Below are 12,936 nucleotides of genomic sequence, written 5' to 3' on the forward strand. Positions count from 1 at the left end.
TCTTTAATTAGTCTTTGGCCAGCAAAGTGGATTAGAGCTTCTGAACCGTTCACACAGACGCACAGTGAGATGATTGGCTAACACTCACTCTGAATCCTGCTGCTTGCAAACAGTTCTTCTCTGCCTGCACACTGGACATGCCCGGATGCTCGGTGGATGCCGTACTTTCTGGTTATGGTTTTCAGAGGATTTTTTATGTCTTGATTTTGAAAAGCAGACATGGGAAACTCCATGGGCTCGTCTATGGAGGAGCTACAAGCTTGTGAGAGTCATCAGTGGTACAGAAAATTCATGACCGAGTGCCCATCTGGACTTCTCACCTTTTACGAGTTCAAGCAGTTCTTTGGCCTCAGGAATCTGTCGGATGCATCAAACGCCTACATTCAGACGATGTTTACAACGTTTGACATGAATGATGTAAGACAATTAAATTCAATTTTCCTCTAAGTGGGTAATGTATTTATTCTAATGTTATTATATCAGTAAAGCTGAATTTCCTGAATTCCTAAGTGTCATGAGTTGCTATTCATCTTTACTCACAAGCACTGACAGCCAATAATACTGAAAATCTACTGCTACTAAAAGTAGGAATCATAATGATCCGCCTCCTCATTAGAGAACCAGATTTTTAACAACATGAATGTTTATGTGGTTGTATGTATGCCTTTTTAAAAAACTGTGCACGTGTTTTGCTTTAGTGTCTGCTTGTGTTTTCATCAGAGGAAAGTTGTCCGTGTTATTTCTGCTAATAGAAACCTACTTGAGAGGAGCTGAGTCCATTAGAGAGGGGCTTATCCCATTGACTCCGCTTACCCAACTGACCCACTACCTTAAACAAGACAGGTGCAGCCTCTTTTTACATGCATGTGATCAGGAATAAATCTGTTTCTCAATTAAAAAGTTTTTATTCGGTAGTTGTTGCTGCATTATTAGATCATTTTTAGGGATGTCAATCAGAGCAGCAAAGTATGTAATTCAAAGAACTTCTACACAGTAATAAGCCTTAATTGAGTACACCTTGAATGTTCATGTGTGCTTTTCTTTTGTAGGATGGCTTCATTGATTTCATGGAGTATGTCGCTGCTCTGAGCCTGGTGCTTAAAGGAGGAGTGCAACAGAAGCTCCGCTGGTACTTTAAGTTGTATGATATAGACGGGAGTGGCTGCATCGACCGTGACGAGCTGCTTCTGATAATTAAGGTGCGTATGAACCGTCATGGCTTAGTAACAGATCCAAGAAAATCCCAAGTACTGTCCTGGAACAACCTGCTCAGACCACAGGGGTCTGAATAAGATACCCCCCCATCAGGTTTGGTGGAGTGTGAGACACACTGTGGCAATGCAGAGGTGCAGAGGCAAATAGCTGACACTTAGCTGACATCTACTGGTTGAAGAAATGTCAGCAACTATTAATTGACCATGAGTCAGCTTTAAAAATCCTGCTTAGGTTAAAGTACAGCTAAATGTAGATGTTGTTAACCTTTGTAGCTCTACGTATTTACTATACTTTATATACTGTTAGGTAGTTTCATCTAGTCATTCCCAAGCTGAGAGTCAGGCCTCCTCCAGTGGGTCAATGGGGTTGAAAGAAGACAAAAAAAAAAATTCTGCTACATAAAAATATAGTACTCTTTAATTGGACTTTTTCTAATTTGGGCTTTTTTGTGAGATATGTAAGAGTTTTACCTTGTTGAACCTCAGACATGTATTTAAAGAAATGATTTGAGGAGTTTAGAGGAGAGATGTAAAATCTTAATCTGTACAGTACAAAATAACTACTAAGTGTAGTGAGTACTAAGTACGAGGAACATTTCCCTCTGAAATGTAGTGGAGTAAAAGTCTAAAGTTGCATAAAATGAAAACACTCAAGTTAAACGCAAGTACCCCAAAAATTGTACTTAAGTACAGCACATGAGTAAATGTACTTAGTTACACTGCACCGCTGGTTTTTAACACGTTCTCCTTTCTCCACGTCTTCTTTAGTCCATCCGTGCAATCAATGGAATGCCTTGTGAGATGTCAGCTGAGGACTTTGCCAACATGGTTTTTGACAAGATTGACATCAATGGAGATGGTAAGACCCCTTCAGTCAGACATATGTTCCAACCTGCTTGGAACACACTGAAGAATATCCTCTTTACGAAATCTCTGTCACCACCAGCAGAGAAGGATTTGAGTTCAGTGTGTGTGTTTATTTTCCAGGTGAACTCTCCTACGATGAGTTCATGGACGGAGTCCAGAAAGACGAAATGCTGCTGAAGACGCTAACAGAGAGTCTGGACCTCACACACATTGTCCAGAAGATTCAAGGAGAGATTAGCACCAAAGCTTAATGTGGACCATTGTGCACCCTGAAATAAACATTTTTGTGTAACTGTGCCACGGCTGAACGAGCGAAGACGTGGGTTCAGGATGACCCACAAATCATCAACAGGACAGATTTTCCTCACATAATGGACCAGTAAAGACTTTCCACCTAATAATCAATGAAAGGACACAAATTCTAAAATGCAAAGTATGCCACCTCATGGCTTCGAATGCTTTCAACATGCACCTCAAACACACACAAGCTGACTACTAACATGTCAGTAACTCACAGCGAGAAGAGGACGAAGTTTGGGTGTTACTTGACGATAAAACTCTGTCTTGTCCTCGGTCTGAAATAACTGAAACAAATTCAATGTGTACAGAGCAGCAAGTTAATCATTAACATTAATGGTATCAGTGCACAGATGCATCCTCTGCTGGACTCAAGCTGAAATGATTTCTGTCCAATGTACATAAAGTGCCATTATTTCTATGATTTTTTAGCCATTGCATGTTTGACATTAAATACACTTTGAACTTTAAGTGTTTCAGTGAAAATGTACTGCCAGTAGAACATGGAGACCTCTTAACTTCCTTAATTGTAATGTTTTATATACAGTACAGTGAAGCCCCCTGAGATTTCCCTTCTTCTGAGCCATTAGAAGGTGTTTTTGCGAAGCCTTTACAGAAAAGTTCATTTCAACTCTGAATAAATTAGATGCAACGAACTACCTACACTGAAGTACTGTCACTGAGCAGAAGCTGGAATGTATATTTTAGACAATAAACAATAAAATCATGTGACTTTAATCAGCCTCCAGTCTGGACTGATTCTGAAGGACAGTATAACCCTTAAGAAACACCATCAGGACAGAAGGTGTGAACTTTCCCTGAAGTTGGCCGTTGAATTGTTTTATGGCTGAAAGCAAAGTAACTGGAAGCAGTAAGCTACTGACTGCTGCAGATTTTTACAACCCTGACATGTTTTAAAATGTTCTGCAGCTCTTCGGCTGTTCGTTCCACAGCATTACGAGGTCCTGTGGTCTGGTGTTTGAAACAGCTCAGTAGATAATAGGTTCTTTGTTTTTATTGATTCTTCCACAAGTTCAGTAAGAGGTTATATTTTGAAAGACATGATGGAGAGTATTTCACAGGAAGGTGGCGAAAGTTAGAGATAAGTATAAAAAAATGTGTGTAACAGGAATAATATTTTTTCTTTTGTATTTTATCTCTTTTATCCCTTTAATCGTGTGATGAGGTCTTTTAAATCCCCTTCATGTTAGATTTATGTACCCCTTGGGAGACCCTGACCCTCAGGCTGGGAACCACTGCACACACATGCTTTGTGATGCTAAAGGAAGCTGGCCCTAAGCTGCCTTCCGTGGACCCAAAACAACTTAACACACCCACACACTGTACAATGCAAAATGCACAATTAGCATCACAGAGACACGGCAACAGGCTCGTTGTGCATATTATGTCGAAACCAGGAAATCCAAAGGAAAAGGTGAGCAGCTGACAGCAGACACACGCTCTCAAAGTGGTTTCAGGGAGTGGTTTGTTATTGTCGGGCTGTTTTGCGACTATTAGCGACCGGATCACCATCACCCATCCACCTCTCGTGTGCCAATATTGTTTTTTTCTGTGGGAACTCCCCTCCTGGCTGCCAGATGAGAGTCCTGTCAGTCACAGATGTGTGCAGTCAGAGCTCTGGATGTGGGCCAGTTTAGGGATATTTGGCACTTATATTTGACAATTAAGATGTTCCCCCCTCACACTCTTCTAGGCAAATGACATAAAATGGAAGAAAAAAAAAAAGTAAATTATTATGTGTAAAAAATCAATTATATAAAGACTGGTGGAGAAAATTAACAAAAGTGGGTCCTAAAAACCTTAAATGGGCAAAATGAATGTCATTTTGGGCACTTCTAATGGCATCTTATTTCTTGAGGGACGAAGAAAACAAAAAAGTCTGTAAAATCATATTTGATTGTTGGCGATAAACCAAAAAAATGTTTATTACATAAAACATATGGACGTAACAGTTTGAACAAAGCTGAATGAACCGGTTTCAGGCTTTGCCTTTTAAAATATGAATTATTCGTCATTGTCTGGGTCGGAGTCGTAGTGAATAATAAAATCTCCTACTGAATCTATTAGTTTGCTTCCCTGCTCACGTGCTTCAGGAAACGTTGTCCCAGCTGCTCAGAAAAGGTGTGTCACCGGCGTGACGTCACGGTCGTACCTGAGTTTCGGTGAGGGAAAGGGGAAGGGCCAAGCCGAGCGATCAACACCAGCTTTCCGCAGTTCTCCGAGATAAACTTTGCTCTTGTTGTTATTCTCAGGCGCCTCCGTCGACGCGGCTCTCGGTAAACGTTGTTCGGACTGAGACGATCTGCGGAGGAAACACACGGTTCAGTCCTCAGCTGTTGGTCCAACAGGCCGACGCGGAAAGAGGTCTCCAACTTCCTGGTTGTCCACAGGTATGTGTGTCGTTCTTTAGTGTCGTGTTTGGTCGCTTTGTTTATTTGACTTTTGGATCAATCCTACTGTATTTCTCACATTTAAAGACACGGTGACCTATCACAAAAGGTCAAACCTTTGAGCAAACCAAAGCTTTATGATTAAATAAGGTTCCGTCTGTCAAGGTGCGGACGAGCAGTTTTAAAATGTTTGGGAAATCCGGATCTGCAGGGTTTCGGCTGCAGCGCTGTTCGTCACGGACTATATTAGATGTATGTGGCAGCTGTGGAGGTGAATCGGAGGCTAATCCACTGTGGGCGGACTGGTTTTGTGCTTTTCTTGTCTGTCAGGATGTCAGTCACCCCTCGTCGCGTCCGGCTGAAGCCCTGGCTTGTCGCGCAGGTGGACAGCGGGCGATACCCGGGTCTGGTGTGGATTGACCGTGATGCCATGCGCTTCAGGATCCCATGGAAACACGCCACACGACACACACCCCAGCACGAGGACGAGGACACCATATTTAAGGTTAAAAGTCTACCTGTCTTTAACAGAAGTGTTAATGTACCCAGGGACAGACGGACAGGACGGGGACATGTGCTCCTCTGGCACTGCTGCAGTTTTCATCCATGTTTCTGCAAACTTTAAGCTGCTTCAGTCCTGCTGAACATGCTTTGAAAATGGCCTGATTTTGCATCATGACTGCAAGACCTATGCACGTTTCTGGAGCAGCATCTGGTTTTGCAACTGAGTTACATAAACATGGTGTCTGTCTTCCAACATGGGTACAGTTAAGGTCGTACAGATGTATGGCACAGAGGATAGGAAGGCCGGTCCTGGCACTGAGTCTGCATTTGTGTTGCTGATATTGAAGATCCAGGACTGTGATGGAGGGACACGCTGTCTTGGCTTTTTTAGAAGGTTGCATGCGGGTATTTAATCACAAATCGTGTACATTCCTTGGAGGAGCGCGTTCAGTTTTGTTTTCGCCAAACAAGAAATAAAACATCTCAGTAGTGAACATTTAAATTCATGAAATAGAAAGTTTTTAGGGGTTATGAGTCCCTTAAATTGTCTACTTCTACTGGTGAAGCTATAAATACATTTAATCGTTCATAATCATGTCTCATGTACATTAATGGCCTAAACATTACTGTGTATTTTCTTGGATATTTCTTTGGACCCTACATGTTGCATCAACCATCTTTGGAAAAAGCAGTTGTACAAGTGTGTGCATTCAGTGCAGACATATGAAAATGCTAAAACGGGACGCTGATATCGACACTCCCATTTTTTAAAAATGTCCCCCCAGGCGTGGGCCGTGGAGACCGGGAAGTTCCAAGAGGGAGTTGATGAACCCGATCCTGCAAAGTGGAAAGCTCAGCTTCGATGTGCCCTGAACAAAAGCCGAGAATTCAACCTGGTCTACGACGGCACCAAAGAGGTCCCCATGAATCCTTTGAAGATATATGACGTCTGCGACATCCCACAGCCGCTCAGTAACCAAGGTACGTGGGAGCGGGTTGAATGTGACTGAATCTATCAGTCTTCACTCATTTTCATTTTCATTGTATTCACAGTTTTTCAATGTCACCCCTCAGGGTCCTCAGACGCTGGTTCTTGGACTCCACATGATGATGATGGTGGCGAGGAAGATATTCCAGACACACCAGAGTCTCTCCCCCCATACCCATCCAACGGTGAATGGCTTCTCCTCATGCCTTCCACGCATTTTTTTTTTATCCAAAAGCAGATACAGTTCCATTAACAATTAATTCTCTTTCCTTGAACAGGCACCAGCCCCTCTCCTCTCATTATGTGGTCTCCTATGGGCTCAGAGTCCTCCATGCAGCCCCCTAGCTGCCCCCCTTCAAATGAGGTCTGGCCCAAAGAGGAGCCTGTTAAAATCTGGCCTAAAGAGGAGCCTGTGGATGTGGAGATGCATCCCTCACCCCTGGCTGACATGCCCCCCCTGCCCCCCGCTCCTCTGCCTGATCACACAATGCAGCCCCCTCCTCTACCTGACACCCTGTTTGCCTCTCCAGAAACATGGATCAGTTCCCTCCCGAGTAAGTACGCACCTCCTCAAGTATCGTTGAGAAACACAGACACTAAAGACACTAAATTCAGAGACACTGTTACAACCCTGACTCCAATAGAGGTTGATTCACTGTGAGAAACAGAATTAAAAACAGAATGCAATCGTTTGCAGATGAACTGTGTTTTCCAGCAATGTTTCTGAGCCCATGTAGTAATAGTCCTCATACAGTCATGTGTTCACAAAGTAGTGAACCTCACTCCATCCTCGCTTGTGAACGACTGAGCCTTTCCAGGATGCCCCTTTCATACCCAATCATGATACTGTCACCTGTTACCAATGAACCTGTTTACCTGTGGAATGTTCCAAACAGGTGTTTTTTCAGTCTTTAGTTTGAAACATGTTGCTGCATCAAATCCAGAATAAGCTTATATTTACAAAAATCTATGAAGTTGGTGAGGTCAAACATTAAATATATTCTATTTGTACTGTTTTCAGTTGAGTATATGTCAAAAAAGGATTACAAGGTATCACAGTCTGTATTATTTACTGTTTACACAGCGTCTCAACTGCTTTGGAATCGGGGTTTTACGTTCAACAGTTTTAATTGTGCACAGACAGAAAGCAGGAGCACTTTGTTAGAAATTTGTTCTGAAAGGGGGCAGCAGATAATATTTTACTGGTTTGTTATTGTCCAATGAAAAGACCACAGCCAATAATGTTAAGCAGTGTTGCTTATTGAGGTGTTTTTAATTGTTTTGGGGAAGCAGTGGACGCCTGTGGCACAGAGGAATAAGCCACACAGGCAATACTTGTTAGAAGAATCGATTCATTCATCACCACACACATTTCTGTCATGAAACTTGACTTGCGCTGTTTCTGGTCCAGTGACAGACCTGGAGGTGCAGTTCCTGTACAGAGGGAAGGAGATGTGCCCCACAGCCACCGTCAGTAACCCACAAGGCTGCAGGCTGTTCTACGGGGACCTGGGCCCCATGGTCAACCAGGAGGAGCTGTTCGGGCCGGTCAACCTGGAGCAGCTACGCTTTCCGACCACAGAGCACATTACCAACGACAAGCAGAGGATTTTCACCGGCCGCCTGCTGGATGTGATGGACAGAGGCCTGATCCTGGAGGTCAGCGGCCACGATATCTACGCAGTCCGTCTCTGCCAGTGTAAGGTGTACTGGTCCGGCCCCTGCGCTCCAAATCCAGCCTCACCAAATCTCATAGAGCGCCAGAGGAAGGTCAAACTCTTCTGCCTGGAGTCTTTTCTCAGTGGTAAGCAGAGTTATCACTTTTGTAAAATAACTCTGGTTTTATGTTACTTCAATTATGGTCTTTTGTGGGTCTGTATTTAAATAAAATGTAATATTCTCTGAGGAAGAATTGTAATAAATGTGTTTGTATGGCATGCAGGGGTGATAGCCTACCAGCGCGGCCAGACACCAAGCCCCCCTCAGTTTGAAATCAGCCTGTGTTTTGGAGAGGAGTGGCCTGATGGGAGGCCCCGGGAGAGGAAGCTCATCATGGTTCAGGTGAGAAATGTTGGAGTTTGACTGTAGTAATGAATGTTTGTGGTCACGGAGGGATGACACAGGCCGGTAATCAGACCCCGGGTCAAACAACCGTACTACCTGGAACAATCTTCATCTCTGTTTACAGCAGTTGAAAGAAGAGTTTACCCCGTAAATAGTAAACTGTGTGGAGATATTGTGTGGCTCATACTGGTCCTCTGTCCCTCCTCAGGTCATTCCAGTGGTGGCCCGTATGATTACCGAGATGTTTTCTGGAGACAACACACGATCCTTCGACAGCGGCAGCGTCCGTTTGCAGATTTCAATCCCAGATATCAAAGACAACATAGTGACCCACCTAAAGCAGCTGTACTGCCTGCTGCAGACCCACCAGGGTCAGGACGGCTGGGCGTTGCCCCCTGGCCCGGGCCTGAACATCGTCCAGGCTCTGCAGGCACAGTGAAGCAGCCCACATCGTGAACTCACATTTTATCATATATCATACTGCTACTGAGAGTTACCTACTGTTAGCAAAGAAGTACTTACGTGTAATCATATTTAGAAGTCTGCACAGTATGCTGTAGGATTCATGTGCTTTTCTCTAGTATGTGCTGTGACAATGCTGTTCTGTATATAGAAGGAGTGCCATCAGTGTGCGGCGACAATAGACAGATGTGGTGGCTGCATGGGCCAAAGTCCGGCTTGCTGCAATGGAACATTTAACTTAGTTAATGAGTTACAGAAATCGCCCTGTGTCGTATTTATCCAAAATGGGTCAGTGATTACCAAACTTGCCTGGAGTCAAGAAACAGGACAGAATGAATTCTCGCGTTTGAACTCAGATAAAATGTTTTGAAGCGACACACCTAGCATGGGATGTGTATGTTTTGCATTACATAGTACAGGCAAATGTGAGTTAAAGCACGGGTGGCTTCCTCTTCCATTCATTTGAGACTAAACAGTCCAGCTGTTCTCTGCTGATTGACATCCCATTTTCCCGTGAGCACATGTAATGAGGTGCATCAAGCTTTTAACCAATGTTTGACAGAAGGTTCAGTTTTCTGGTCACCTGGCCTGCAGTTTTGTCTTTACTTGTCTTGTTTTTCCTTTTATATTGTAGGATATTTTTGTATTCATATCTTTGATTTTAAGCCATTTATTGTATCCAGTCAGACATTTAACTGAACAACATTCAGCTGTACGGATCTGTTTTAGTATGGATGCCACTGCACTTTGGGGTGCTGAATTATGTTTTATGCCTAGCTGAATGTAAGTGCATTTATCCTGTGATTGTGTTTATTTTATCAATAAAATAAGCCAAAATAACATTGGAGTTTATGAAATACTTTAAAAATTACAGAGTAAGAGTAAGAGCAATCAACCTTTGTAGCCTCATCCTCTCAGAGAGCTGTTAGATGTCGACTGTAGTTCCATGTCTGAACATTGTTTGTCTTCTGTTCCAGCTGACTGACATGTGACTCTGCAGGCTGACAGAGTTGTAAAGTACCTGCAACTCTGCACCTTCTCACACAGCGCTGCTGATTTCCAGTGGTTTAGTTTAACTGAAGCAGGTCTGGGATGCGTTCAGCGTAGGCCCTAAACCGCAGATGTAAAACACTTGATGTAATGTGTCAAGATAACTCTGGGATAGGCTGCCTTCTCACAGGGTCCAGTTTTAAACTTACTTTCAGTGGAGCCTGTGGTGAAAGAGGCTTGTGTTGTCTTTATAGTCCTTGTATTTTTCTGCCAAGATACAAACGCTGTTTTGTATTAAGTATGAGTGTAAGACAGCGGTCTAAAATGAAACAGAAAACAAAAAACAAAAACAGATTCTGCTGGAATGTGGATCATTAAAGCTCCAAGAGAACAAATGATGCTTTCAATCATGAAGATAATTTCACGATTTTCAATTTTGCCTGAACTTAATATGCAAGAACTGCTGTTGGTATTCTGAACGGCTAATATAGTACATTAAGTAAGACCTTTTATATAGAAATGCTAAATAGATCCAATACTATGGCCTATATTGGCAGGCAATTACAGTCAGAATGCCATGAATATATCTATTAATGCCTAAATTAGGAAAAAAATATACTCTCTCCGTCTCCCCCACACAAACGCAATTATGTTTCTATCACTTTTGGGAATATTACACAGACTTACATTCATTTCCTGGAGACTTTCTCTGACCTTAACCTTAACCTCAACTTTAACCTAACCTAGTCTCAGCCCAAGTGTTCACCATAAAATTTTATTATTTACATTATGGAGACCTGTGTTTTGTCCCCATAAGGAAGGCAAATCCCCACAGTGTGACTGTGTGAACATACACACTTTTCCTTGTCAGTAGTATTTTATTTGTTTACATTAGGTGACACTTGATTGGCATGGAATCAGCTGCTTAGTGGACAAATGCTGGAGTAATATTAATGAATATTGTAACGCTAACATTACAAAACATTACCTTTGAGCCCTAGGTTAGCGGAGCTTACATTTAAACAATGTTTGCTGGTCGAAAATGTATGTAGCTAACAGATCAATGCTGTTGAGAGCTTTAAATCAGCAATAACTCTGACTTTGAACTGGCTGGTTCGTTATTTGGTAGCAGTCTTACAATATTCCATCCCAAAATCCTGCATTTAAAATGCTACTTAAGTTCAAGTCAAGAAATATTATTGACAACATTTTCTTAAAGTATCAGAAGTAAAAGTATTCATTAGGCATTACAAGCAGAACTAAGCCTGAGCAGAATTTCAATGTTGCCATTTTTCATATTTTTCGTATGTAGTGACTGAAAAGGACAGTATTTCCCTCTGAAATGGAGTGGGAATAAAGGGAGCAAACAGCTGAAACACTAAAGTGCAGCTACCTTGTAACAGACAGGACTGCTGTGATCTGTGTAGGCTGATTTTTGGATGACATGAATTTAAATTGGACCCGTGTTAGTTCTCTTGTTTGTATCACTCCACTGTGAGAGCCATTCAACTAAATGTGGTCATGTTGTTTCCCATGTGCTCATTACATCACAAAGGAATTTGTTCTGGTTAATGTTTGGCAGTGTGATTCGGGAGATATGGTGTCTTATTTGATTAGATTCAATGGGCAGTGTGCAGAAAGATTAGCATGTGAGACTCTGTCTGCTCGTCCTTGGTCTTTGTCTATCTTCTCTAACTGCTCTTTCTTTAGTGTTGGCCTCATATACTCTATACAGCATATGAAGAAGAGGGGATTAGGAAAGAAACGTTAAAGCATTTAAAACTGTGTTGAACATACAAGCTTCCCTGAGGAGAACTGGTAAAAGTTAGCATCGATACTACAATGCAGTGTGTCCTTTCTGCTGCTGTAGATTTATCCTAATGTGTATCTGACATGTTGTTGGTAGTTATCTGCAGTAGGATTCACATTTTTAGGAGGAGAGAAGAAGAGCGGGAGCATTGTGGCTGTCCCAGTACTTTATAGGCTGAGAGAAATGACCTTTAAGCTTTTCCAAGGTAAGGTGGCTCCTTCTGTATCTGATAACCTTTGCTCAGGTGTGATGCCAAACTAGAGATCTCATACCCGCCTCAACAGATCATTTCGTTCCTAGCTCTGGACTTTGTCCTTCCCTTTTATGAGGAGGTCTTGGGTGTATAAGATCGTTGACTGAGGCACAGGATTAAAATATGCATTGTATTTGTTCTGACTGGTAGATTATACAGAAGGAATTAACAACAGCATTCGACTGTCAGACAACAAAGGTAAGATGACCTGACAATGAATTTCCACACTAGACTAGACTTTGTTATTTGTGCAAATCATCTGTAGTGGAGGGTTCCTGTGTGCGCGCGTTTCATTTAAGAAGTCGTCAGAGAAGAAGTCAGAGCTTTTCCTGAGAGAAAATATGAAAACCACAATGTGAACATATTCCACTACAAGTTAAAGTCCTGCATTTAACACCTTCCTTAAGTTAAAGTGATAAGATCAGCAAGTGTGTAGTATGAAAGGTGAAAGTACTCAATGTGCAGTAAAATGATCCCTGTCAGTGTTTCTCTGTTATTTATGATGTTTTTGGATCAATATCACTGCTGCATTAATGTGTAAGTGGCATTTTACTGCTGTAGATGTTTAAAGTTGAGCTCATTTTAACTACTTTATGCACTGTTGGATAGTTTAATCTACAGCGATGCATCATATTCTATAAGGTCATCAAACGTATCTCTAAGTCAACTTTTCATGAGCTCAGAGAAGCAGACCTGTTTTCAGCTTTGTGTCGATGCATTTCCCAGCTAATCCAGAGGGTTTTGAAACAGCTAATAAGAAGAAGGAGAATTTTCTCAACCCATATATGAACACGTGATCCTTCGGTTTATCACGAACATTCAAAATCAACACATTTGGAGATATTTAGTTTTCACTGGACAGGAAATGTATGAAAAACAGTACACTTGTGCACAAGTACAGTGTTTGCCTTTGAGATGTAGTGGAGAAGAAGTACAAAGCTGCATAAAATAGAGATTCTCAGGTAAAGTACAAGTACCTCAACTCTGTACTTAATTACAGTAATTACATTACTTGACTGAATGCACTTAGTTACATTCCACAGCTGCATTTAAGACAAATCCACATCACCATAATC

At 42.0% G+C, this 12,936-nt stretch overlaps 2 protein-coding genes across 2 annotated transcripts; both read left to right on the forward strand.

Annotated features, from left to right (window-relative positions):
• The first annotated feature begins 219 nt into the window (after positions 1 to 219).
• Positions 220 to 2,332, forward strand: guca1ab.2 (guanylate cyclase activator 1Ab.2). The gene is made up of 4 exons (XM_076742452.1): positions 220 to 417; positions 1,050 to 1,199; positions 1,983 to 2,073; positions 2,202 to 2,332. Exons 1-4 carry the CDS (start codon positions 220 to 222, stop codon positions 2,330 to 2,332), a joined length of 570 nt encoding a protein of 189 aa, XP_076598567.1.
• A 2,254-nt stretch (positions 2,333 to 4,586) lies between these two features.
• irf6 (interferon regulatory factor 6) lies at positions 4,587 to 9,557 on the forward strand. The gene is made up of 8 exons (XM_076747454.1): positions 4,587 to 4,789; positions 5,120 to 5,294; positions 6,079 to 6,274; positions 6,368 to 6,466; positions 6,560 to 6,835; positions 7,693 to 8,085; positions 8,224 to 8,342; positions 8,554 to 9,557. Exons 2-8 carry the CDS (start codon positions 5,121 to 5,123, stop codon positions 8,782 to 8,784), a joined length of 1,488 nt encoding a protein of 495 aa, XP_076603569.1. The 5' UTR covers positions 4,587 to 4,789; position 5,120; the 3' UTR covers positions 8,785 to 9,557.
• The last annotated feature ends 3,379 nt before the right edge of the window (positions 9,558 to 12,936 follow it).

This window comes from Chaetodon auriga, chromosome 2, assembly GCF_051107435.1.
Source record: "Chaetodon auriga isolate fChaAug3 chromosome 2, fChaAug3.hap1, whole genome shotgun sequence".
In the NCBI taxonomy this organism is placed as follows: Eukaryota; Metazoa; Chordata; class Actinopteri; order Chaetodontiformes; family Chaetodontidae; genus Chaetodon; species Chaetodon auriga.